This window comes from Fringilla coelebs (assembly GCF_963513975.1).
Source record: "Fringilla coelebs genome assembly, chromosome: 6".
NCBI classification, from domain to species: Eukaryota; Metazoa; Chordata; class Aves; order Passeriformes; family Fringillidae; genus Fringilla; species Fringilla coelebs.
This window is the reverse complement of record NC_140034.1, coordinates 52,049,929-52,076,932: the sequence shown is the minus strand read 5'-3', so window position 1 is coordinate 52,076,932 and position 27,004 is coordinate 52,049,929. Positions and strand designations below refer to the sequence as shown.

The 27,004-nt window shown below is 38.1% G+C and overlaps 1 protein-coding gene across 7 annotated transcripts in view; it reads left to right on the top strand.

Annotated features, from left to right (window-relative positions):
• The window catches only part of SBF2 (SET binding factor 2), a 230,431-nt gene that overhangs the window by 146,645 nt on the left and 56,782 nt on the right, over window positions 1-27,004 (top strand). For all 7 annotated transcript variants that reach the window (XM_084208186.1, XM_084208185.1, XM_084208181.1 and 4 more), the window contains exon 17: window positions 19,142-19,210. In XM_084208186.1, the coding sequence (XP_084064312.1) occupies window positions 19,142-19,210 (69 nt within the window). The remainder of the gene's footprint in view (window positions 1-19,141; window positions 19,211-27,004) is intronic.

The following is a 27,004-nucleotide window of genomic DNA, read 5'->3' as shown; positions in this document are numbered from 1 at the left end:
CATTTACTCTTATGACATATGAAGTTATTTATTAAGATAAAAACATGATTTATAATTTGTCTGTGCACTTTGCTCAAGTGTGCTATTCGAAACAATGCATAAATTGTGACATTTTGGAGCTTCCCTGTATCAATTCAAGAAAAAAAGCACATTATCAAGAACTTAAATAAGTTTGCCCTTGCTGCAGTGGGATGCAGCAAGTCAACGTTTTGCTGTAGACACATGAATTCTGTTAGCTGCAGGTCATAAGACCAAGTAATTGAAGCAGTGTCTGTTAAAAGACACAAAAATCTAATTTAAGAAACGTGGTCTTAACTGGAGATGTAGCGAAGCTTTAGGGAAATACCACATGAATTATTGTTGGGCTTTTGGGCAGAGTTAGGTTGCAGTAGGGCTTTCAGACCTCACTGAACTACTGGAATTGTAGAAACTGCCTCAGTCTTACCACAGAATTCTCTGCTAATGATATTGCACGTTCCCATCGGCTTCTGCAAGATGCAAACTGAAATCCTGCTGAGGCTGCAGCATGGAGAGGGTGATCCAACAGCTGAGAGAGAGGAGGGGAAGGGAATGCCCTGGCAGGCAGAGGTGCAGAACCCTGGCTCCCTGCTGGACACCCTGGGTGAGTGGGGACCTGTGTGCAGGCAGCTCCGGTCCCATGGCCTGCCCTGGGACACTCCAGTCTCACCTGCTCATCCAGGTGGGAAATCTGATGCTCCCCAGCCACCAAACCTCTGCTGATGAGAAGATGAATTGCTGCAAACTCAGCAAGTCAACATTTTGCTGTAGACACATGAATTCTGTTAGCTGCAGGTCATAGGACCAAGTAATTTAAGCAGTGTCTGTTAAAAGACACAAAAACCTAAGAACTAGAAGAGATGCAGATTGGCCATTTCTAGGAATTCTTTGTCTTTCTGTGAAGTGCCAGGTGTTTCAAAATCAGGAAGATTGCACTCTGCAAGTCTAATGCAGAGCCCTCCATTGCTAGTCAAGATTTTTCTGATTTTCCAGTGGCAGGTTTTTTCATTTAACAGAATCTATTTTCTGTTTTTTACTGGAATCCACAAAAATAAAGGTCAGATGCTTTTTCAGAGCTCCTGTATACTCATTTTGTGCACGAAGCATTTTGTATGTTAACAAAATGCTTGTGATTATCCCACCATGTATATTTTTGCTGGTCTTGCGTCTATCTGGCTGGAGAAGAGATTAAGGAAGTGGAATAAATGACTCCTGCTATTGCTTCAAGTGAATAGCTGTTTGATTTGACAATTCCATAGGCTGTATTTCCCCAAGGATCTCATCTTGCCATTTTGCAGCTGGGAGGAAGTGAGGTGGTATTTTACCAATTTCTCTAGAGATGGCAAAACTTGGGTTTGCCACATCTCTGGTGGTTGTCAGCTGAGCTCTCTCAGTCCAAGAGGGGCATTGTTTTAAGCTGTTGTTCTTTCAACTGGTAACAGGTAGAACCTGCAGACTTTAATAGGCTTATGACTTGTGGAATACTGCTTTAGAGTTTCATGTTAATCTGCCTTCTTTAGCACATGTGGTAGACTGTAGGAGGCCTTACAAATGAAGTTCAAGTGGGGTATGATGCAGCAAGTCAGTCCTGAAGTGTTACAATATTGACAGCAGTACTGTAATTCTCTTCTGTGTCTGAGAAGTATTGGCAATTACTGCTGCTGGAGTAGAGATGAAAGAAGTGTTTCTGATTGATTTTAGTAGTAGGAACATCAAAATTGCATGGAGATTGTAATGGTCATGGATTAAAGCAGACACCTTCTGATGAGGGCAGCTAAATCCCCAGTTACTTTATTTTCTATCTGCTAGGAGTTGTCACTGACCGCTTGCTGAAAACTTTGTTGTCATGCCCTGAGTAAGACTTTTTCCCCTGAAAAATCATGTACTATGGCAAACATTTAAATCAGCCTGTCTTACAGAGTGGTTATTACCTTTGATAGAGGAGCAGGAGCATTGTGTTCTGCTCCATTTGTTATCTGAACTAAAGTACTGTTAAAAAACCTGCAGTGTTGTGAAAGCTTAATATATTGATAGACAATTCAGTTTATTCAGACAGATACTACTGCAGACAAAAATGTGAAATTATAGCTCTAGACACTATTTCTGTCATACTTTCTTTCCTCTGCTGTGGTTCATATAAATTGCCATTTCAAACATTTTTCTTTATGTTTTAATTTTCTATAATAACATTTGCTGACATCTCAGAAATAAATACTTAACTTTTTTTGCAACTAAAAACCCTTTTTTTTTTTAGCAGGGATACACTTCTATGTAATGATGTCTTCAACAACACATTGTATTTTTAATACTTGTTCAGAAATCATGGCAGAAACCATTCAAGGCTCAATTGGCATATTTCTCCATTTATTTTTATTGCAGTCATAACTTGTCCAGAATTTCAGCTGTCTCTCTAATTTTCCTCTGGCAGCAACAAGTGAACGAATACACTGTGGGGATGGTATTTGATAACCTGAAATGATTTTCATGTTAAAAAGACATTCAAAGCAATTTGCATAAAATATTTAACAGTCAGTCTTCCTAAGAAAATTTATTTCTGGGGAAAGATTCTCTTCAGATAATGCAGGACTATGAGACACCTTTGTTGGGTAGTTGGAACAGATAAAACTTTTTGTTTCAAAGGAAGAACTCCAGGATGCTGCAGTACAACACTGCCTCTCTATGATGCTGGTCAGTAATATTGCCTAACTGCATATTAATGCTTTTGTTTGGCAAATGTGAGTCGAATTGGAAAACACATCTGCCCCAGACATCTGGATTCTCAGTCTAAATGTGGTTCAAGTGGAAAAATTGTGCTTAAACCTGATAAATACGTAAATACTCAAAATTCTGGTCTTAAGCTGCAGGGAAGGAGTGAGGTCTTCTTGTGATGTGATTTAATCTGACAGTTACACAGTCACCAGCGCTGGTTTGGGACCTGCTCCAGTGTCACATCTGTGTCAGCAGACACGTGTTGTACCACTGTAACTGAGAAAATATCTTTAATAGTCAATGAATTGGTCATTGTTTTAGTGCTTTAGGTGGTTTCTGGTAGATCACCAGGGCTTTCCATAGTGGCAATAACCAGGTGTTTATCTTTTAAATAGATGATACTGAATTTTCTAGAAGTATACTTGTAGTGTACAGTATGAAACACAACTTAGTAGCAACCAGGACAAAATTAAAAATGTAACCTGTACTAGGTTACAACAAAGGCACATCTGGGCCATCATCTGTTCTCCAACATTGGCCAGAAGCAGATGGAAGATAATACTGATTTATTTTGCCTCAGGAACTTTGCTTGTGATTCTTTTGTATCACTTAGGTGTAATAAGGACCTCTTTGTAGCACTTGCTATGCAGTCTGTTGTGAAAGAAACTTTGATAAGCAAAATTAGAAACAGTGGCATTCTATAAGTAATAGCAAATTTATTTTTCTGAGGCAAATGACTTTTGTATTGTATTTTGCCCCCAGATAAAGTCTAAAAACCTATCAGTCAGTTCTCAGAATTCAGAGCTTTGCAAATACTGTCCAATAACAAGAAAGATTTTATTATTCCTGAGAGAAAATCAGCTCGGTGTGTGTGTCATATGATTCAAATTCTTGGCAATATGAAGGTTACATGAGATAGCATTTCTCATATTTTATGTTGAAAACTATGTTGCTAAACATCTTTATTTTGGAGGGCTACAGTAGATTTCTCTCCTTTTGGATTTTTATTTCGTGACCTGTCTTTTGTTACTCAGTTTGACTCGCATTCCTGGAAGCAGAGTCTCAGAATTCATGTTTGAAAAACAGCACTCTTGAAAAATATTTTAAAGCATAGAAGGTCAGACTTGAAGAGAAATCATGAGAGTTTAACAGGTCCACATTTAGTTCTACTAATTCATCAGTTATTACCAGTTTGAACTTTCTCGTCATGTTCGATGTAGTAATGGTATTATTTAAGTGGGGAAAAAAAGGAGATTCCAGTGTTTAAGGCTTGGGCTTCAAGCTTCCAGATTTAATTCTGTGTTGTGCTGAACATGATTTTGGTAGGGTTTTTTTATGGTTTCTCTGATACATGATTTCCAAAAAGTAGAAATAACAGCATTATCATCCTGTTGACTTTTTAGGGGTCCACCTATAAAATTCTGGACTTAGTAAAATAAGTTGCTAGTCTTGAATCTTTCTGATAATGTCTTTTTCCCAAGAGATTGCACAGTACCACAATATCATTGCACTGACATTGAACTGATAGTGGTCACATAATTTCTCTAGAAAAAAAATGGAAGCACACTGTAAAAGATTGTACTGTTGATCAGTTTTCAGTTTTCCTTCCTTTGCTCTGAGGAACATTCTGTTTGTTATACTCATCACAGGATGGCTGCAGAGTCCTGGGAGATTGCAGTCAAGGGTGTCTCTTTGTCAAACCCAGGAAGCAGAGTTGATTTCTTTGCAGGGCTGCCTGTATCTGTATCATGGAGTAGGTGTGTGTGTGCTGCTGTCACGGCACTGCCAGCTTCCCTGCCCCTGCTGGAGGGCCAGTCAGTGTTCCCTACACTGCAGGTGCCAAGGGACGTGGCTCCTTTGGCATGGCAGCAACCATTCCTTGGGCCAGGACTCTCCCAGTGTAGGTGACAGTGTCCAGGTAATTCCTTGTGGCATCCTTGGGGACATTGGGGTGTGCAGTGGTGTCCCCAGCGAGGTGTCTGGCTGATTCTGCATGTGTGCCTGCGCCCCAGGGGGTGTCTCCAGCTCTGTTAAACTGCCTCTGTGGTTTTAGCAAGGATGGGTTTTTGATGACCAGGCAGTAGAAAACCATGACTGCTTTTCACACTGGGGCTGTGCCAGCAGTGCTGTTCAGGAATGAGCTCGTGTGTGGCAGGGAAATTCCTAAATTGCTGTTTTCCTGCAGAGACCCTGCTTCTGTTAATCTTGACTTCTGCACGGACCTGCCCTGCGTGCCTATTGCACAAGACTGTTACGTAGGGAAGGGAAAAGAGAGGGATTAGCAGAAATGAGAGTCCCACGGCGTGCTGTCCATTCCTGCATCTGCCTTCAACTTGCCTCCCTTCCCTCCTGCCTTCTGCCCTCAACATGTGGTGTTCACACACCTCCTCCTGCCTCCATGCGTGCACGTCATGTGCACAGGCACACCAGAGCAGGGCAGCCTTGTTTTAAGGGTCTTTGCTTAATATTGTATCAAAATATCAAATGATAGCAGGGTGTTGGTTTTAATACAAGAACAAGCAGAGCTGCACATGAGCAGTGGCCCCAGCAGCTGCTCTGGCTGGTTGCAGCTTTGGGGCTCACAGGGGAATTTCCCTGTGCAGGGTGAGGAGGGTGCCACAACCCCATCCATCCCAGAGGGGTCTCTGTGCTGTTGGGCAGCTGGAGCAGGCTTTACTCAGGCTTTACTCTTCATAGATGTCTCCTTGTTGCTGGCCTTGTGTTCAACCCTCTCCCATTTGCTGCTGGTGCAGGATGTGCTCCCCTGTGTTTGCTCACACGCAGGTACCTCACTGAAACCATGGAGCTCCTTGGAGTGTTGGCATGGTGAGCTCTGACTGCTCTGAAGTGATCACTGCTGTTAATTGTGGCCTTGTGGTTGCCAAGTGTTCCTAATAACTCCATGTTCTGAATATTTTTGGTCGTCGTGATGAAAAGCAGACATGTGTTTGTACTCTGCTCGCTGCTGTAAATAAAACAAGTCTGGGTTAGGAATTGTGTTGTGCTGCTGTGCAGTCGCTCTCCAGCCTGGCTGGGAAAGAGGTGAACTGATGAAAGGTGGTAAAAAACAAACCAAAACAAAAAGTCTTTCATGTTGGAAAGAACAGGCACTTTGATATTATAACAAGCTATGTGAAATCAGTGACTTCTGTTTTTACAGGTTCTATATCGATAAAAATGAGGAAGTAACATGTGGAATTTTGGTTTTATTTAAGATGTTAGGTATGTTTACAAAGTGTATTTCAGTACAGGTCCATCATTCCCTTTAGAAATGTGTATAAAATGCTGTTAATTATGTGTACAGGCGCTTCATCTGCTCTCAGTGCCATTTAATGTGTACCACAAGTAGCAGAATATTGCATGGTACTGATTTGCTGTACCCATGCAGTGACTGTACCACATGTGCACAGTCTATTTTTAGGAAAAAGAATTCCTGTGTAACATGGTGTCTGCTCTTCCTTCCCCTGCACTTGGCCCTTCAAGCACCTGGTAAGCCCAGGTAGAGAAACTGCAGTGAGACATTTCTGCAAGGTGTGCTGCCTTGGCCACCAGGAGAAAAATGCCAGGTGGACAACTGCTTTGTTGTTTCTATAAGGAATTTTATGAAGCTTCTGTTTCTAAGTGTTTGATTTTACAGGAATTTGCATAAAAATTCCTAATGAGGCTGCAAGAGCCTCATTATTTTTCACATGCAGTCGTTTCTGAAGCAGACAGAAGATGGAATATCCAAAGCCTTCTAATCATTTGGCTGCTGTCATGTTTGCATAACCTTTGGTTTAAACAATTGAGATCTCAGCAGCTTGCATTCAAAAACTGAAGTGTGGTGCTGAGATAAATACCATAAAACACAGGCCAGTTCTGGGTTTTGTCAGTATTTTGTGTAAACTTTGACAAATGCATTAATATGAGAAACAAACAGTAGTGAAATGTGTGACATTTTAGAATGATTTCTAAGGAAAAAAGCATAAGGATCAATTTCTTTACAGTAAAAGACCTACCTCTGCTGTTACATTAAAAGTGTGTGCCATTCTAGAACAAGAACACAAAATAAAGGTGTAAACAAAAGAGCGTTTGACAATCTGCATATGTTGTAAAAAATTCTTGCAGCTGTTCACATTCTTTTTCAAAATTACAGCCCAGAATTATGACTTAAATTAATTAGCTTTTAGGATTCATGGAAAATGCCATGTAAACATGCTTTAATGAGGATTATTTTTAGTAATTCCCTCCTTGTACTCAGTCACAGGGCCAGGCTTTGGTATCTAGTGATCCAACAAAATATTTAAAAATTACTTTACCTAATGTATAGATAAAACAAACAAACAAATCTCACAATCCCCTTTCTCCACCTCTCCCCTAATTCTTGAACTCTGAAGTCCAAAACTCCACGTGAGAGCTAAGAATTGGAATTGGATGTTTAACAGTCTAAAGTCCCACAATGTTTGTAAATGAACAAATTGATTTGATTTTCTATACAGATCACTTGACTTTTGAGGACAAAACCAGCTTCTTTTGATTAAATTAAGTCCTTTAGTCAGTTGAACACCTTGTAAAATCTTTACTTGGAATGTTAATTGGTTAAACATCACTTTAGAGAATACAAATCCTTTGTTATATGTAAGTAAATTCCATACAATTGACATGTAATATTCTCTGTCTCTTTCAGGTATATGGAATGAAATATCTTTCTATATCTTACTCTAACTGTAGTAATAATAATAATAATAACAACTGCATTATTAGTAATAATAATAATAACAATAACTGTAGCAATAATAATAATAATACACTTGTGATCAACTTGGATTATGTGGGTGCTATGATTTTCAGCACTTCTTCTTTAGAAACTTCTTTTTTTTCCTTGTCTGCATTATAATACACTGTTTATAATTTTCTAATTTCCAAATTCAAGATACAATCTGCACATGAAAACAGTAGGCATGAGAACTGATTAATTTAAAATCAGTCCAGGAAATCATAATTAATTATTCCAACCACTCTAATGATATGGTATTTTGTAGAGATTTTCATCAAAATCAGGTAGGTAGCACCTCTGTTATTGTTAAAGCAGTGGGGAATTTTGGCTGCATCATCACAGTCACGTCTCGTTGCACAAATGGGCTCCAGCAGATGACACAGCAGCATCATGCTGGTGCACCCAGCTCTCTCTCTGTGTATTCATTTAGAAGATGCATTATTTTAGTTTCTGTGCATAAGAGAAGATTTGAAGAAGGAAGAAGAGTGGTGAGTAAGAGTATTTGAAATTTTTACTAAGTTGTTGACTAGCAGCGCCTGGCAGGATGTCTCACAGGACTGAACCAAAAGCTCCACTCCTAAATGTCCTTGAAAAACAGGACAGAACAAGATCTAAAATTTTAGCAGCATAAGGAACTTGGACAAAATGTGGCCATCAACACAAGTGTGATACTGAAAGAGAAGGTAAGGGGCACTGTGGGATTCTTGTCAGCTATGATAGTGAAGGTCTTCCTGAAAGCCTGAGGATTTCTTTGCTACTTAGAACTGGTAAGATAAAAGGAACGAGAAGATGGTCAAATACATTAGGATATCTACTCATATTTCTTGTTAGGAAGAGACAAAGATAAGAAATACTTATCATCTGAGTCATCACATTTATTGGACGTGGCTGATAGTTCTTGCTGATACAGTGTGTTTCATTCAGTATGTGCACTCAGTAATGCCACACTGTCCAGAAATTATCTGTTGATCTTCAGAATTGTGTTCTGCACTCATTTGGTGATTTGCTTGTGTGTTCTCTGGAATTGGACTCATGCTGGTTTTAGGATGCCAAAGCCATTGCTAATGCTTGAACTTCTCAGTTTTTGTTTTCACTGCCCGTTCTTTTTTATCCAGCCATTGCAATCTGGCTCACCCTTCTGAAAGCTCTAAATATGAATTGTGAGGAAAGAATTTCAAACAGTATGACTATAATTGGGACTTAGAACTTCACCAATATTTCACTGTACCCCAAGGTACAGAAGTTTTTATTAAACTTCTCCTTGCCATGTACTGTGATTACATAGCAGAACTACCCTTTCTGCATTTTTTCTTGAAATGTCAATGAAATAAGAACAAAACAGGTGCTTGGAACAAAACCTCCTGGAAGGAAGATCAGATAGCCTAGGAGAAGATTCGTCAGGGTTTTAAAATGGATTAGTTAGCAATCCAAAATCTGGCAAAGAAGGCTTTCTCTGTGGCTAGTTAGCTGGATGTTGCTACTAGCAGTGGTTTAGAAGGCTGTGGAACAGAAAGGGATTGTACCAAGATTTCCTAGAATTTGTACCAAAGAAAGAATTTTGCTGGAAGGCAGTGCTAGTACACTTCTGCTTCTTTGGTCCACACAACAAGCTCAGGGATGTCTTCTTTCCTCTGGTTGTGTTTGCCCTGCCAGACAGTTTTTACAGAGAACAGTTATTTTTTTTAATGACATCCAAACATGCCTCTTCAGCTAGGTGACCAACTAGTATGTTTTGGGAGTTTACTTTTTCACTTCTGTAACCGAAGTTGGAGGAATTACCTCCTGGAATTCTAACTGTCTTATTTCCTGAAGCCATTCAAAAATCCCAGAGAAAAAGTATCAATTCAGCAAGCTTTAAGACTGAAGGATTCTGAGGGTAGTTCTACAATTGCCGGTTCAAAATTGGTTTACTGTTTCTCCATTGTCTTTATCTCTTATCAAAAATGCTTCATGCTTGTTTTCACTTGGATTCTTAGAAAAGCAAACATTTTGTCAATTATCAAGAAATTAATTTTTAATCAATGTTTCATAGTAAACAGTTCCCACATCTCATGTGCATTGAACCACCAAAAAGTGTAAGATTTCAAATAAAATCTGTCTGTATGAAAGAGGCGGCTGCTGTCAAGGCACTGAAAAGTACAATCAGAAAGTTTAAAATACTTAACGTTAAGTTAAATGAAAATAATGCATTTTCTATGTTTTCCTTTTTCATAGTTTAAATATTTGTATTAGAATATATATTCCATTGACGGATGCTGTCTTGGAGGGAGCACTTTACTAAATCAAGCAGGCTTGAAATCTCAGAATCTCTTGGGCTTTTCAGGCTTTGTAGCAACATTCTTCCTTGATCACACAGATTTGATGTGTTAATCAAGGTGGACAGTGCTCTACAACGTGCTACTTAATCATGCACAACATATGTCTTTCAGTTTCCCAAATTTGCTTCAAGTATTCTTTTCTATGAACTGTTTATCCTTGAAATTACTTTATCACTGGAATTTTTTCCTCCAGAAAAATGGGATATTTCTGATGACTGCTCTAGTAACATGATTTTTTCATGATGTGCAGTGTGCCTAATTCTGATTGTTGTTTCAAGGTTTTTGGATTAAGCAATTTCTACAGCAGCTTCCATTAAGGTTGTTAAAACTGCACTACTCTTTGAAACATAACTGAAGATTTACATTCCAGCCTATTAAGGAGCAGAGAGGTCTGGCAGGGGAGTTGGCAGGAGGGATTTTAGGTTCTGTCAAGTTCACCAGCACGGCTAACACAGTGCGTCATCTGTGCCTGAGCGCGGAAAAGCCCTCGCTGGCTGAATTCGAGATTCAGAACCTTTTAATCACAGTTTCCTCAGAAGAACCCACAAAACGCCACTTGTCATCCTTGAAATTCTGCAGCCATTGCAGGTCATCCCAGAAATATCCTCTTCCAGCAGCTGACACTTGTTTCATGGATCCAGAAATGGGGCTGCACCAACAAAGCTGATCCAAGAAAACTTCTTCCAGGAGCAGCTGGTCAGTGTCGGCCGTGTTGTCCTTTGGTGCAGCTGTGCACAGACCATCTGGTGCCCCTGCCAAAAGTGCAGGAAAGCTTTTCAGTAATATCAAGGTTGGTTTAAAAGGCCCAAAGCTGTCCTGCAGCGTGATGTCAAATACGTTCAGAAGAGACCCCATTGTGGGCAGCTGGTGGAAAGTGCCTCTGCCAGGGGCAGTGCTAAGCCAGGCAAACATGGGCTTGGGTTCACCTGCCAGAACCCTGTAGATGCATTGGGCATAGATACAGATACATAAAATTGGCATCAGCTTTCTTGCCAATTATTTCTGTCTGTGCTTGTTGAGCACGCTCTTTTTATATATTTATTTAGGTTTCTTGAGATTCTTTCAGTTGTGCTCTCTCCTGATAGTCTCTTGGTTCAGGTCCATAAAGTTCCTAATTATTTTGTTCTTTTGCCCCTGCTGTAACTCTTTGTGAGACTAATGTTATAGGATTTTTGACTCAGTTTGACATGTATAGCACAACACATGGCTCCTGATCCTGTCCTTATGTAGTTCATATTTCCACATGGAGTTACCCTGTCCCTTGTACAGAACTTTCTCTTTGGCAGGCTCAGGAGGCTCTTTCAGTCTGTGTCTGCCAGGCTGTGATGCCAGTCAGCAGCAGTCCTGCCCTCCAGCGTATTTGCCATTCTCCCAAATTTGATGTCAGCCAGAAATGGGATGAGGATGCATTTCATGCCATTTTCCATGTTGTCAATGAAAACATTCACCGCAGTATCAAGCCCTGAAAACGGGATTCAGAGCCACCTGCCTGCTAAACCTTGAGCCTGACAGTGCAGTCAGGTTTCCACTCCTCCCAGCTTGTCCCCAAGGGTACCAAAGGAGCCTGCAAAACACAAAAGGCTGCTCTTTCCTCAGATACAGAGCTTGGTATTTCATTGAAGAAAATGATCCTGTTTTCCTTGGTCAGTTGGTTTTTTGTGTTCTAAATCACTTTTGTGTTCTTCCTGTGTTTGGAAATGCTCTCTCTGAGGACTTGCTCCCTGCTGTCCAGCCTGTAGCTCCCCCAAACCTGTTCCTTGCCTTCTTTGAATTCTTGTCAAAGGTTTTATTTCTGGTTCCCCAGAAAATCAGTTGGCAAGAGACTGAGTCTCCCAAGGGGAGAACCTTGAGGATTAGAAGTTCTCTTTCCTATGATGTCATTGAGGGTTCTTAGCATAAATAAAAAATTATTTTGCTATCACGTGCTATTCAGTGGAAAATTTTCAGTGAGCTCTACTTCCAAGTTACATTTCATCAGACATTGTTCAGTTTCTCCATGGTGAACTAGACCCAAAATCTTTTGGTAGCTGCTCTGAACTGAGCGTCAGCTCATTGCATGACAGAAGGTGGATGTAAAATTCCATTTCTAGCCAAATGTTTTTCTTCCAAAGTGAAAAACTGTTTTTTCAGTGAATCACTTTACCATATATACCCATATAAATCTGATAATTTTTTTAGGAGTTCATTCCTGTTAAGTTGTAAAAATTGTATAGAATGTGCTCTGATGATGTGATGCATTTTTATTAAAAGTACGTGAAATTGGAAAATCACATGAAACTTAGAAAAGAACGGTAAAATGAAGTTAAGCAAGGTGAATGTATTTGTACCTCTTTGAAAGTTTATGAAAGTATATATACATTTAAAAGTTTTTGCCTTAAAATTTAGGAGAAGAGATGCTGCTGGGAGTAAGGATGTGTCCTGTGTACTTGTGAACTGATTTGTAAATATGTAGCTGGACTATACTGTAATATGGCATCTCTTTTAATAGTTCTTTTAATGTCTTAAGCATTTCTCTGTTGTACCCTAACTCAATTGAACAGGCTGTCTGTACAGCAGTTTACAGAGTACCCTGTGTTAATGTTTTGCAGTGGCTGCAGAAGTGTTTTGGTCTACCAGGGCTCCAGGATTTAATCACCCTCTCCAACTGAGCAGTTAATGGATATTGATCACTTTTTTATCATGAATTGCAATGTATTCTATCATTTGAGTGTTGTTTGTCAAAACTTTTTACAAATTGCTGTGCAGGACCTTGTATCACAGCTGGTGTAGTTTAAGGTTTGGACAGAGTCACTGTGAATGAAGCCCTGCTGTGAAATAAAAGTCAAAAGGCATCTTGGCATCCCAACCATTTCCTTGGGAGAAGATTACAGCCTGAGTATGTTGAACTTTATTGCCATGGGCCTCATGACAGTATTCAGAAACATGCATGGCATTTCTGTTAAAGAAACTCAGATGTGCTGAGACGCGAGGGATGGCATTCTTGTTTTTATCAGTATCTTGCAAAAAAAGGTACATGTTTTTAGGCTTCTAGGGTACAGAAGAATACAGTGACAAATGTGTAATTTATGCACATAAAAATTGAGGTTCCTGATCTCCTAGATGCAATTTGTAAGGAGGAGGAGGAAATGACTAACCTCAAGCCTAGACGGAAATGTGTTTATTGAGAAAGCATGGGGGCTGGGGGGGTTTGACAGCTCTTCTTTGAGTGAAATGTTGTTCCTTGTTTTCACTTGCTGTGAGATCAGGAGTAGGATGGGGCTGCACAGAGAAAATCTGTTGCATTTGCTCGCTTGTGAGTGCGTGGAGTAAAGCAAAAGGAAACTTAAAAATCATTGAAAACATAAAAATCACTATATGATTGTGTAATTGCATCTGGACTGCCTTGATTGAATCCTTTTCCTTATACCACTGTGCTTCAAGGGCAGGCAAACTTATGATGATTCAGGGCCAGGTGAAGACAAGCATGAAGTTCCTCAGGAAGTAAGATATCTCTAAAATAAAACTGGATCTCCTGCCTGGAATGGCAGCTCTACAGTATCTTGCATCCTGTTGCTGACAGGATAGGTTCTTTAATTAAATGGTCATTGCAAAGGCTCTTGATCAGGAAGAAATACCAAAAAGTCAAAACAAATCAGTGAGGATTCTCCTGGGTGGATGCTGTTCCTTTGTCTTCTGCACTGGCATCACTCTCTGATGGCCACAGAGGGTGAAGAAATTGTTACACATGGCAGAATTCAGAGCATGGGTCAAGTCTATGATCTGGACTTCGTGTTCAATTATTGCTGTCAGCCCAGGTAGCAGCATGAGAAGCTGCTCATCAAAAGCCCAGAGATCTGATCAGTGTTAAACCTGGAAACCACAGACAATAAGAGTGTCCTTGTCTTGGTTTGATTAACTGTGAATCCCTGCACCAGTGTTTAGGCAGGACAAAAAATATAATTAAAAGCTCATGTTAATGAGCGACACATAAAATGTATAAGGGTCATTTATGAAGGAAGAGTTGTTTTTTTGCAGATTAATACTTTTGAAGAGCTCTTTATATTCTTATCAAGACAAAAAGTTTTAAAAATAATGAGAATTTTGTAGGGCAGTATCTCCCAAATTTTGAGTTTGTTCTTACAGTCCTGTCAAAAGATAAGGCAGCAGGTAGTCAGCTCTATGGTCTTTCTCAGTGTGTCTACTTTTCATCCTATTGCTCAGGTCCCAGAAGAGTTCTACTTAATAAGATTGTAGCTACTTCAAGAAGGTTTGATTTCAGCTTTGTCAACAAAAAAAAAGGAAAAGTTTTATCCCACTGTAAAGCAAAGCAGCAGCTGGCATTGATGGTGACTTCACTAGACAAAGCTCTATATGAAGATTAGCAAGAATGTAAATGCGCATTAATTTTGACCGAAAAAAGCAATTTTGCTTATGATTCTAATAATGATTTAAACTTTCTTGTGAAGTTAATTATGTGATGCTAGTAAAGGTAATATAAGTGATTATTGTCATATTGGCATTTATTTCAACAACCTCTGTAATTTTAACTATGGCTTTATCTGTGAAGTTAAAACTTGTAAGTTAAGTACTTTTTAAAGTTATTCTGGAAATTCCAAAATAACTTTTTGGTTTTTCAAGACAGCATATTAGCTATAATCAAATATTGTTAAATTGGCAGTTTATTTACTTACATTTTTGATTCTGCAAAGACTGGCTATAAAAGGCATTGATGGTAGCATCAGTTTACATAGAAGAGGATTTCTTTGATCAAAACTCACTTGTAATAGTTCAATTGCATTAATTTTGTATTTGTAGATGAATGAGTAAAATCTCTGCAGCTTCTCTAATAAAATGGAAAAATAACCTCATTAATATTAAGGTATGATTATGAATTGCACTGCAGTTCTACCTGATGCATCTCTGTCCCTTATAGCAAACAAGACATTTTGTCTAAGCTGGGCTGTTGAATTCTCTTAGTGCTGTAGACAAAAAGTAGTACCTTGTGCATTAGGATTGACAGTTCATATTTACAAAATATAAACTGCATCAATAATAAAAATTCTGTGATTTAGTGAAACCCTGCCCACATAATACAGCTGTTAGAATTGGGATTAAAACCTGGCACCTGTTGATTTTGTAACTAAAGTTTCACCTGTAATTTGTAGATGATCTTCTGCACATAGTTACACATGCTGACTTAACAGTTCTTGGGTTAGTGCTTTAAAAACACATCTGACCCTAAAGTTTCTGGCTTTTTTTTTTTTCTGGATTCATTTTGAGCTTAGTCCTGCAGGGTGATGAATGCTCTTTGTATGCCTGAAAATTGACTTCAGTTATTCTCAGGAGGGACAGTGCAGTGTTGAGCAGCATTTTTAACAGAGCATGCATGCATCCTCCTGTGCTGCCAAAAAGGTATGGATCGAGCGCTGCCATATTCAGCTTTTTGGTTTGGATGCATTCACTGCACGCTACAGTGATTTCATGTGATAGTCAGGCCTGTGGGGAATTCCATGTATTTGTGGTGTTCCTGAATGTAAGGCAAAATTGGATCCCAAGTTTTTGGCATACTCGGATTTCTGCAGATTATTAAAAATGTGGGGTCTGTTTCAAAAGCTTAGTGCCTAAAGCAGAATGGGTTTTAATGCAGGAAGATGCTGTATCAGGTAGCAGTTAATGAGAGAGACTATCAAGATGAATTTAAGAAGCAAATTTCACCTCAAATGTTATCTAGATGTTCCATACATGTCTGCTAGATTTTTATCATGTGGCTAAGAGAAAGCAGAAACCCCTGAGTGTGTGTTGTTGTTTAATGCAGGAAGAGAGGTCGTTTTTCTGCACTGTCACAGTGCTTCATTGGCTTGGGCTTGCTCTTGTGGGATATCAGAGGGGGCTTAGCAGCCTTCTTGAGCCTGCATGTCCAGGAGCAGATCAGGGAAGATCTTTTCCTGGGATGACTTTTCCCAGCTGTTCATCACTAGGACCACACTGCAGAGGGCATCTCAGCTTTGTGCTGGTGTACAGTTCATGAGGATGTACAGTTCATGATGGCGCACGGTTCATGATCATGCACAGTTCCTGGTGATGTACAATGCCTTGTTTTCCAAGCAAGCATTCCAGGCAGTGCCTGTTCTGAAGTCAAGAGTGAGGAGCAGAGTTGACTCCTCCAGCTCCAGAAGCCTAAGCCACCTACCAGATTCCAAAAGCCATCAGTGCTCCCCCATGTCAGCCCCATGTGTCCAGCCAAGCAGTCAAAATCTGTAACTTCCAAGCTCTAATCTCTGCAGTCTAATGGCAATATGGAATCACCAAAGTGTTGCTGCTTATTTAAACTGACTGGAGTATAGAAGTAATTCACATGCATTGTCAAAGTAAGTGATGTAAGGAAAAACATTCTCCTTTTATTATTCACTTGTCAATTCAGTGTAGCAAAGCTGTTTTAAGTGTACATGAATTCCTGTAACCTTTCCAATCTGCTACAGAGTTCAGCAACTGTCTGGATATAGGATCAGTATGGCCAGAACAATGTGCCAGGTTTTCACTCAATTAGGCATGGATTCAAAGCAGTACTCTGCATATGTCATGGTGGAAGTCTGTATTTCACTGTCAAAGGACGTTGGTTTTTTGATGATTAATTTGCTGAAAATAATTTTTGTTCCCCAGATGTGTTTTAGCTTCATTTTGTGCAAATTAGGTGGAAAAACTTTGATTATTTTATGGTGTTTGATTTTTGTCTACTTCTGTAGCAGCAGTAAGAGTATTTTTCACAATTGGTAAAGGCATTATCTATAAGGCAGCTGGATTGCATTGTTTCAGGGGTCTAAATTAATTACCTACAACACATATGTGACATTTCCAGTACTTTGGGTTGTCTGTAAAATTGAGAAGCTGAGATTTCAGTGCCACATCTCCTTTAACTACGGCATTCTGTCTTGCAGCTACAATGCAAGTAAACAATTAATTAGTTCCACTCATCTTAAAACAACAGTGTTGCAATTTATTCCTAACTGAGATAATTTTGTATTCCTTGTCATGTGCAGGAGAAGAAAAACAAAATGTAGAGAGATAATATTTCCACACTACGAGTCCATGTACTGCTGACATGGAATATGTGGAGAATTTCATACTTGAAGGAAGGAATGGAAAAATAATCTAATGTGTTGTTTATATGGTGATGATATATATCTTTGAGACATATGTTAGCTCTTGGAGTATTGAATGCTCTCTAGGTGAAGATACATTGCTCAGTTTTTATAAAGATATTTTTATGTATATTTTGGATAAAAGCCTGAACTCTTTCAAATAATTTGAGCTAAGGGATTAAGTAGGTAACCTGAAATTGAGGATGGATTATTTTATACCTGGTTATAAATAATCATGTGCAGAAATAAGATATGTATTTCTTTGAAAGCTGTTGCACATTTCTAAAGATTGGAAAGTCAAATTTTAAGTGGGAAGTGTTTTTGTTAAGTGAAAAAGTACTAAGAATATTTATCATATATTGAACTAAAAATATGTATGCTAACTTCCAAATGGGGATTAAGGCTGTGGATAACAATAGGGAATAATGCAGAAATGGAAAATTGAAAGCAGCTGAGGCTGTGTCCTTTAGCCTTATGCTCTGAGATCTTACAAACTAATTTGGGTTTGCTATATACATATTGCAATACCAAGAGGCATCATTGAAACATTTATTGAGTTTTTCAGTGTCATTTTTGTTAGCTTTCCTCTACCAGGTTGGAAGTGTGTTATGAAGTGTGAGCACTTGCCAAACTGGTGTTGTCCATGCACAGTGAGCATTCATACATTGGAACCCTCTGGCAGAAATAAACCTTCACAACTGTGACCTTGTTGTGTCCCTTTTCAGAATTTATGTGTAAGCAGTTTTCTAAATGCTGCTGTATTTGACTATAAATGGACATTGCTATTCCATTTAGGTGAGCTTGATTAAAGCAATAGAAGATGAAGGATTTGTTATTGAGAAATCACAAAGGTTGAAATAGACTTTAAAATTATGAGGAGCAAAATAGTCTTCTGATGAGTTGTTTTGTCTGTTGTTTTAAACTTGCAATCCACAGTCACTCTGCAGCCATTTAAGAACAAAGAATGAGATGGATACAAATAACATCCTAATAATCCATAACACTGTTGGTTTTGTAAAGCAGATTTCATATTTCTGCTATCACAATTGGCTGGTGCCAGGTTTTTGCTAGTTGCTCTGTTTTAGATAACTCTGATATCTTGAAGTCATAAATGTAAAGTCTGACAGAGGAACACTTGAGATATTTCAATTTTGGCATTTGGTCAGTTGTTACAGTTCACAGGAGTAATTTGAGTTGCAGGGTGCCCACTGTAACAATGATGTTAGAAATTTTAAAATTAATTGTTCAGCTGGAAATGTTGGTTGTCCATTGATCATCCAGGGGCACAATGGTGATACATTTGTCAACTGTACGAGTATGTGCAGTATTGTGTTCTTTAGTGGTGGCAAAAAGAGCTACTGAAACCACACCTGATCTCTTTTTTAAAAAGTATCATTTTTAACTCTTGTTGGCTATTTTTTGTTCTTTTTTTTTTTAATGGTCATAAAAATTCAAGTAGTTTGTTTTTTAAATATCAAGTTACATTCCAATTCTGCTTTCTTTTAAAAGACTTCCGTAATAGAATCACGACTTTCATCAGCACAATTACTAGTTGATTTACTTTGGCATACCCTTCTCTGCCTAGAGAGACATGAATGACACACTTGACTGTTGAATGAGGCATTCAGAGACTTGAAGAGAATGGGTTTTCATCTTCTTTTAAAGTTAACCTTGGGCCAAACTTTTGTAGAGGCTGTGGAGGTGATTATTTCATATTGCATAAATGTCACTTCCTTCACGCAGACATTTTGAAAGGGCATTCTTTGGTCATCACATCACTTCCATTTTAGTCAGGTTTTCTCTTGACCCAAATGGAAGCAAACTACCTTTTTATTGTTTCCTAAATGAGGAAAACTTTCCTTATTACCTATAAATAATGTCAGTGAATTTGTATTTCAGACATATGAATGAGAAATTGGCTAATAAATTTCTGAAGTGGGAAGAATCACAGTAATACCTGTCTAGGAGAAACCATGAAAAAATATATCAATAGATAGAAAGAAAGATGTGAATGTATATGTATATGTGTGTGTGTGTGTGTGTGTGTGTGTGTGTGTGTATATATACACACTCATAAATATGTGTTATTTTTACATTATATCTAATGATTAAAGATTCCATTGTGTGTCAGGAGGATGCCAGAGGGACTCCATAAGGCAGAAATGAAGTTACAGTGCATACAATGGTTTTGCTTATTTTCTTCTTTGTTTTTTTTCTTGCAGGATTGTTCATCTTCAGAAGAATACAACATTGCTGCAGCATTGCTGCCCCTGACAACTGCCTTCTATAGGGTGAGTTTCTATTGCAACCACTGCTATCTTGTATTTCTTATACATCACATACATACATTGTTAAAAGGGAGAAAGAGATGACAGGAGATACATGACAGGCAAGAAGATTAATTCTAAAATTTATTAATGTCAATAGAAATCATCAAATAGACTGATATGGACATTACTCCAGAGGGACACACTGATGTGGGTCATTATGATTATGAGACATACTCCCATAACTAAATGCAGGCCATAGGATGGGTTAGAGAATTATCATTGAATTCTATTTAGTCACTAAGATAATAGAAAAGAATAATTTTTGATGTTACTATGTAAAAACTATGTCTTGCAGCACTACTGTGTTTAATTTGGCCTGTTCAACATGCACTGGCCAATACAATACAGTGGTCACTGTAGTACAGTTGGCCAATGAAGTACTTGGCCAAAAGTACAAGTGAAGTTTTGAGGCTGTGTAGTTGTTAATTTTGGAAGATATTGTGACTGGGTTGTTTTAACTGTGTATTTGTTTTCAATTTCTTGTTTTGGTTTCTTTTTGGGGGAGAGTACTAATGTTTGATAGTGGCAAACTACATTATGATAGTAAATATAAAAATGTAAACAATGCCCATTTTGTAAGTAATTATTTCAGAAGCAGAGCTCTTGTAGTATGACTGTACTTATTTCAGTGTCCCAATACAATAGCATTTTCACCAGTTCTGGGTAGCTCCAGTTCTGCTTTTTAGAATGTACATAGCTGATAAGTTCAGAATGTGGACTGGCTTGCAGTATTAAATAAAATTTGTTTAATGTGAATGTTGTTATACAACCCAGTTTGGGAAATAAGTGCTTGGTCATTGGTAATGGGTACGCTGTGATACTGCAAAACAGTAATTGCTCTGACAGCTTATCTACACATTAATAATATAGCAATTGAAAAATGCAACCTTCCACCTTCATTCAGTCATTTTTGGTTTCAATTTTATATTCTAATAAATTTTGGGTTTTTCTTAAACTAGAAAAAGTTTCTGTCATGTTGTTTTTAGAATAAAAAATGTCAAACTTTACCAATCATAGAAACCAGGATCATCTGTTGAAGGCAAGAGCAATTTTGACAAACTTAAATGTGTTGAAGGTTTCCTGACATTTCTTATTTAAACTAGTACATAACAACGTGTATGGAGCATGAAGTGGCAGGGTTTTTTCCTTTTCTAATTATTTGAACTGTAAAAAAGTTTTATTTAAATGTGTTTTAGTTTATAGCTGTACATAATACCCCATGAGTGCTTTTAGGGAAGAGTGTACAGAGTATTTTCATTCTCTTATGTAAAGTAGCATGGTGAGATGCTAAATTTTTCAGTCCCAGCAAATTGACTTTCTCCCATCTTTAGATCCAAGTTTATCTTTCTCGGTTCCTTCTGTTTTGAGTCCTTCAGTGGCAGGATTGTTGTTTCACATTTGCTGCTGCCACAAATACTTAATTTGAGGGAAGAGATAATGAGATATAGAAATTTCCCTCTTCCCTATTTTACTCTTATTTACTGCATAAATTCTACATTTTAAAGAAACTTCTGCTTTCTTGTATTTTCTGGTTTTTAGTTTCGCTTATAAGAGTGGCCAAGAGAGTCCCTGTAGCTCATTACCTTGAGAGGTACAGGGAGAATTTTGGGGTGTTGGAGCAGTTTGGTTAAATTCCTACCTCGGTAAAGTTTGATCAAATAGGCAAAAAAAAAAAAAGAAAACAGAAAGAGACTTTTTAATGTAGTATCAGGAGTTTTGAAATAAGCTTAAGCAAGTTTTGATTTCACCATCAAGCAGAGCAAAAATCTGGATTGAATATAAAATATATTTAAATAATTTCATCTACACACTTGTATTTTTTGGTAGAGGTACCAAGATCTCACACCATTTCTCTCACAGAAAGTTCTCTGAAATCTTTTTTTAATAGCCTGGGCTATTTAACTCTAAAAATACACTCAGGAAACTGTGAATCCCTTGATGGAAGAAGCATGATGAGTTTTTTAATGTGCCTGACCTGAATTAAAAATTAAAATAACCTGACTATTAACTTGCAAAAGCCAGCTGTTAATGCATAATAGAAAAAGAATTTTGTTTTTCCCAGATCTAATCCTCAGGTTCAGTGATGGTCCCCTTTGGTATGTCCCATTAGATACAATTCTTTGGCAAAAGTACTCATTTTGGCATACAACTGCTCATACTAAACACAAACTGACACGCTGTTCGGAACATAAGATTATTGCACTGACTTTGCAGTGATTAGTTAAAAGTCAGATTAACAGTTTAAGGTTCAGTTTGAGTAAAACTTATACTTTTGAGTAAACTGATTGTTTTTGAGTAAAAAATTATACTTTTTGGAGGATCTTTCAGCTTCTCTAGAGGTTTTCCAAAATGTGTTATAGACTAGAGTGGATATATTCTGTCTGGCATGAGCCTGTGCCCCAACATGAAGAATTATCCTACCTGTGCCATATGATTGTGTTGATGCTTCCCAAGGATGAAGCAGTGCTTGGTAGGGTGCAGATGTTCTGTTGGTGTTTCTATTCTCAGAATACCATGTTTAATGCCAGCAGCCTGTTAAATCTCATTTCACCCACCCCTTTTGGGCAATGTTCTTAGTAGCCAGGAATAGACAGGAATTGTGCATCTGACAGTGGCACAGGGTTCCATTTGTGTGTGCATTGGTGTCATTGCACAGGCAGTGCTCCAAATCATCAGTGACAAAATCTCTAGTAAATATAAAAGTATAGCAGAGTTCTAAGAGTCTATGGAGTTGAGTCCAGTCTGATATTTTACCATCTATGTTTGCTGTAGCATTTTGATGGGAAATTGTGATGGGATTTCATGGCACAGCATTTCATTCTTACTGTGATTCCTGTTGCTTCCAATGAAGTAGTATAAAGAAGTTACATGGCTTCAGAGTTCCTTTATGGAACTATTGTGTTCATGAAATGTTAGGTTTCATTTTATTTATCCAAGACAAAGCAGAGCACAAATGAAACAATTACCTGTTCTTCTACCTAAATCACTTCACTGTATTTTACTGAACACAGAGCAAGTCACCAAGTGTTTGAGGTGTATAAATAATGAGAAGGACATGGTTTTGTTTGAGTTCAGCAGATAAGCCAAGAAACTGAGCAGGAACACAACTGAAGACCTGGAGGTGATGTTGGTAAGATTCTGGAATGGTTGTGTCATGCGTTAGCCTTGAGGGATTTTTGAATATTTTTGGTAAAACAGCAGAAAATTTCAAGGAGGGAGCAAGCTGGCATGATGTAACCCATCTTGTCTTAATGCCTTTGCTTATTTTAAAACTAGTCTAGAGTATTTCTACACAGATCCAATTAAAATTACAAGAAACATCACATTGTGTACAGCATGCTAGGAGCTCTTGGGATGTCTGGTGAAATTTCAGAATTCTCCCTGAAGTCTGCTGAGTGATCTATTGTGAAACTTGATCAGGCAGGATTTGATCACACTCTAAGTCAGAGCTGATGGGATTAAAGTCATAGACAGGAAGTCAGCACTGGTTGCATATTTGTGGCCTGGAGTAATAATTGAATTTTTCTAGAAAAAATAGTCCCAATGCTTTTTAAAATTTTTAAATATTGGACACAAGCTGTTAGCAAAATGTGACTCATCAGTGACAGTGGACTTTGGTGTGTACTGTTAATGTCACAAAAACAAACAAATTTTTGCTTCTGGGTTAGAAAAAGGTTTTAGTTTACCGTTAGTAATACCGTTGGAATTTTGTTTAAAATTGAAACAATATAAATAAAATGTACTTATACGTGAAGATAAAAGAATTTTTCCATGTTTTTGTGGTACCAATGACCCATGCTTATTTGGTATGTGCTCTCTTCTTCTGTGTATGAAGTGGAAATGCAGTATTCCTCGGTGCTGTGGAAAAGAGGTCTTGTTCTGCGTGGGGGAAGAGAGGAGGCGAGCAGAGGGACCTGTTTGAATCATGTTTTCCTTGCATTAACTCACCCAGGAGCAGTTTGCTTCTTGCACAACCAGCATCGTCCCATGCCCAGGCTCTGGGCTCCCTGTTTCTGCCTGGCTCCCTGCCAGGCTGGCAGGATGTGGTGAGCCCCACGCTGCCTTTCTGGCAGGCTCAAGGGCAGCCAGGCAGGATCAGGGGCAGGCTCCAGTTCCAGCCTGTCCTGGACAATGACAGTGACAATGACACAGCAGCAGAGCCGCCCCCAAGGGTCCCCAGTGCTGCCCCAGGCAGGGGCCACCTCTCCATCTGCCCTCCCTGGCAGCTCAGCTGATCTCTGGCACTCTGCTCAGTCCCTCTTGCATCCCTCACCCACCGAATGTTAGACACAGTTGTGTTCCACTCTCAACCTGATTGTGCAGATTATAGTAAAAATTTCCACCCCTCAGGGCTCTTTTCCAAAAGTTTAGGACTAAAATGTTCTGGTTAAACTGTGTATGATCATCTGTGTTCCCACACCTTTCCAGCACATTGCACAGTCCACAGTAACACTTGCAAATTTTCTGTTGTTTGATTCAGAAGTGTTTGAATAAAGGAAATATAATAAAAATACACTGGTCTAAGAGTAAAGTTTTCTCTCTGTAGATGTTATGAATGGGCTTCCACATTCCTAGACAAGCATTTCTTTAAATGGCAGTATTCACTGAAGTATTATTTTTCAGAATCACAGGTTAATTAGAAAATGAGAATTTAATTTAAATTTTGGAGTCAGTTGTTTTTAATGGTTTGCTGTATGCTTGGAGAGTGCTGATCTAGTTTAGGCAAAAATAACCCAAATGCAACAAAACTTCTCACAGTTTGGATATAATACATTCAAGTTGACATTTGTCTTTTAGCAAGATGCACTGGAGACTGCTTTTGAATTTTTATGTGACTAAATTATGTAATTCTTGGGAGGGAGAGAGGGAAAAACTGATTTTTTAAATGGATTTTTTTAAATGCTTCTAAGCCACAAAATTTCAAATAAAATTTCAGTTGGATACTGATGTGAATTTTTTTGTAGGGCTTGAAATGGAATGAGAGAAATGAGTGTGCAGCTTTGCAGACTGGGGCTGGCTGAACTCCTTAGGATGTGGCATCATTGGGCTGTTTATCTGCATGGCTGCCCATTTTTCATTTGTGCTCCATGCTCCTGTACTTTTGTTGAGAATGAAAGAGAATTACTTAAAATCAGAGACTTTTTTCAGAGTTTTTAAAAGAACAACGTTTGGTGTAAATAATTTAACTTAAAATCTTTCAATATAGTACAGAACACTTATTCAGGTCATCTTAATTATCCTGGCAGCATTTTTGTGAAGAAAAGGATTTTAGTCCAAGGGGGTTTTTTATAATCTTCAAGGAGAATTCAAAATTGTGAGTTAAGTAAGAAGCTGAATTAATTGAAAAATGTGAAACTGGAAGTATTTCGTGTTAATGCACCAATAGAAATAATTGGAATGTTTTCCATAGTGAATTATATGTGGTGTTTTGCATAGCACAGTGATAAAATGAAAGTAATTTGAGTGGGTACTTTCCTAGCTGAAAGGGATTACCAAGTTTCAGTAACAGTTATGGCAGATATTCAATGGAAGGCTTGAATAGTCCTTGAAATGCCTGAGTAAATGACTGCTCAACACCAGAGCCTGGAGCTGGGTGTAGGAGGGATTCCCAATTTCATGGATGAAGGCTTTCCCTGAATCTTGGAGGCAGTACTAGTGAAATTCAGAACAGTTTATAGTATTTTAATCATTATCATGAACCCCCCCTTCCAAGAGAGACCCAATTCAAGGTTAATTATGTAACTGAAGCTTCATCATTTGAAATGTGCTCTTTGTTGTGTAGCAGCAGCTGTGAAGTCACAGGGAAGATACTCCATGAAAGGCTGATGGGGAAAGTCTGTGATGATGGGTGAAGAGTTGATTACATTTTTGTGTCTTTGTCAGGCAGATTTTACAGTTAGTGTCAGCTGGAATCAGCGGAATATTGGTCCACCTACTGTGGAAAACAGTGGCATCATTTGGTACTGACATTATCTCTGTTACTTAATGACAATATTATATTAGTGTTTATTTTAGAATTTGTGTAAATACCAGGGAATTGCATAAAACTATTGGATGATGCAGGTAATTTAGAAAAGGAAAATTAGTGGGTTTTTTTTTTACATTTAACATGAGTTTTGATTTTTAACTTTAATTTCTGCACAGCTGTGATTGTCCCAAGTAATTCTCATAATCAGCAACATGCTTTTAGCCTCCTAGAAAGCTAGGAAGGCTTTCTGTAATATGTTAGCTTTTTACACTGAAATATTTTCATTCTTGAACCTAGTTATTGTGCTTCCTTCTAAAATTTTCTGTCCTACTCTGGTGTGCTTGGATTAAAATCACTTCTACTTTAAAATTCTTCACTCTTGAATTGCTGGCTTTAATTTAGGAAACTCCCATCGTGAAAGACTTCCTTTATTGTCTTGGCAAGGAGTTTTGTCTGCTTCCATTAATTTTCTTTTTGTATCTCTATCCTGCCAGTTCTGATACTATCTTAGTCTATGGAAATGTTTTTGTGACTGAAATAGTATTAAGTAACATTATTTTTAGTACTAAAATTATTTTATTTATCCATTCTCAGAATGCTAATCCCTTTAATATAAAAATACATTAAGTTGCCTGCTTAAAAGGAACATGGCTGTATCATGTAATGGATAATGGAGAAGAAGCTGAACCACAAAGGAACATTTACAACATTATCAAGTGTCTATATGAGCATTATTTGCATTCCTGAAAAATCCAGGAGCCTTAATTGTGGACCAGAACTGCTGGTGTTGCTTTTGTCCAAAAGAACAGAAAAATGAAGATACTTATCCTCAAGAGCTTACAACAAGTGCTCGAAATAAGTAATAATACTTGAAGTATTGGGAGGAAGCTGTGGGGTCACCATTATTGCTCATGATTCATGACAGTCATCATTATTCATAATAGTAATCATTACTCTTGGTGATTCTGTAGGTCAGAATCACCAGTAGGTTAATTAGGGCTGGAGTTTTAATAGACATGACCCAAAAGCAGGGTTTTATTGACTTTTGAGAGAGAATAATGTGGTTACTTGGCAGGTGCTTATGAATATGAGTGGGGTCATGGAAGAGCATTTTTAAGGCAATGGTCAAAGTTCTGTCAATATTTCCAAACACTCCTCCAGTCAAAAGTTTTTATTACATCCATTAAAAGTTCTTTTCATAGAAATATTATAGTTCAGTAAATTATTTTTGTAAAAGCAAACATACTTTTCATGTTAAAACAGGAATCTGAGGATTCTTGTTCATTATGATCGAGTGCTTACAGTATCCCTTGCAAACACAGGCACCCAAATGTCATCTCTGATCCTTAAGATTTTTAACTTGTGCACTTCGCTTCCAACAGATACATAATACATGCCTGTAGAATATTTTATGTCTTTGCAGTAGAGAATATCTCACTTCCAAAATTATTTTTAGGTGGAGGAAAAAGAAATTAAACAAGAAAGTATAGTTCAACAGGTTAGCATATTAATAGGAGAGACTAACTGGTGAATGTTTTTAACATTTCAGTGTTAAAATGTTACTTGTGCCTTCAAAAGGAATTTAGGAAATCAATTACTGTGGTAACATTGCTCTGTTAAAGAGGCTGGCTTTCCCAGAATGATAACATAATGGAAAACCTAATTTAGCAATCTGTAGTTCCTTTCCTTAGTGGTTTGTGGGAGGAAGTACTTGGTCAGGAAGAAAAAAAAGGGAAATTTCCCCAATTAAAATGAGACATAATGATAAATTTTGTAGTAAAATTGTG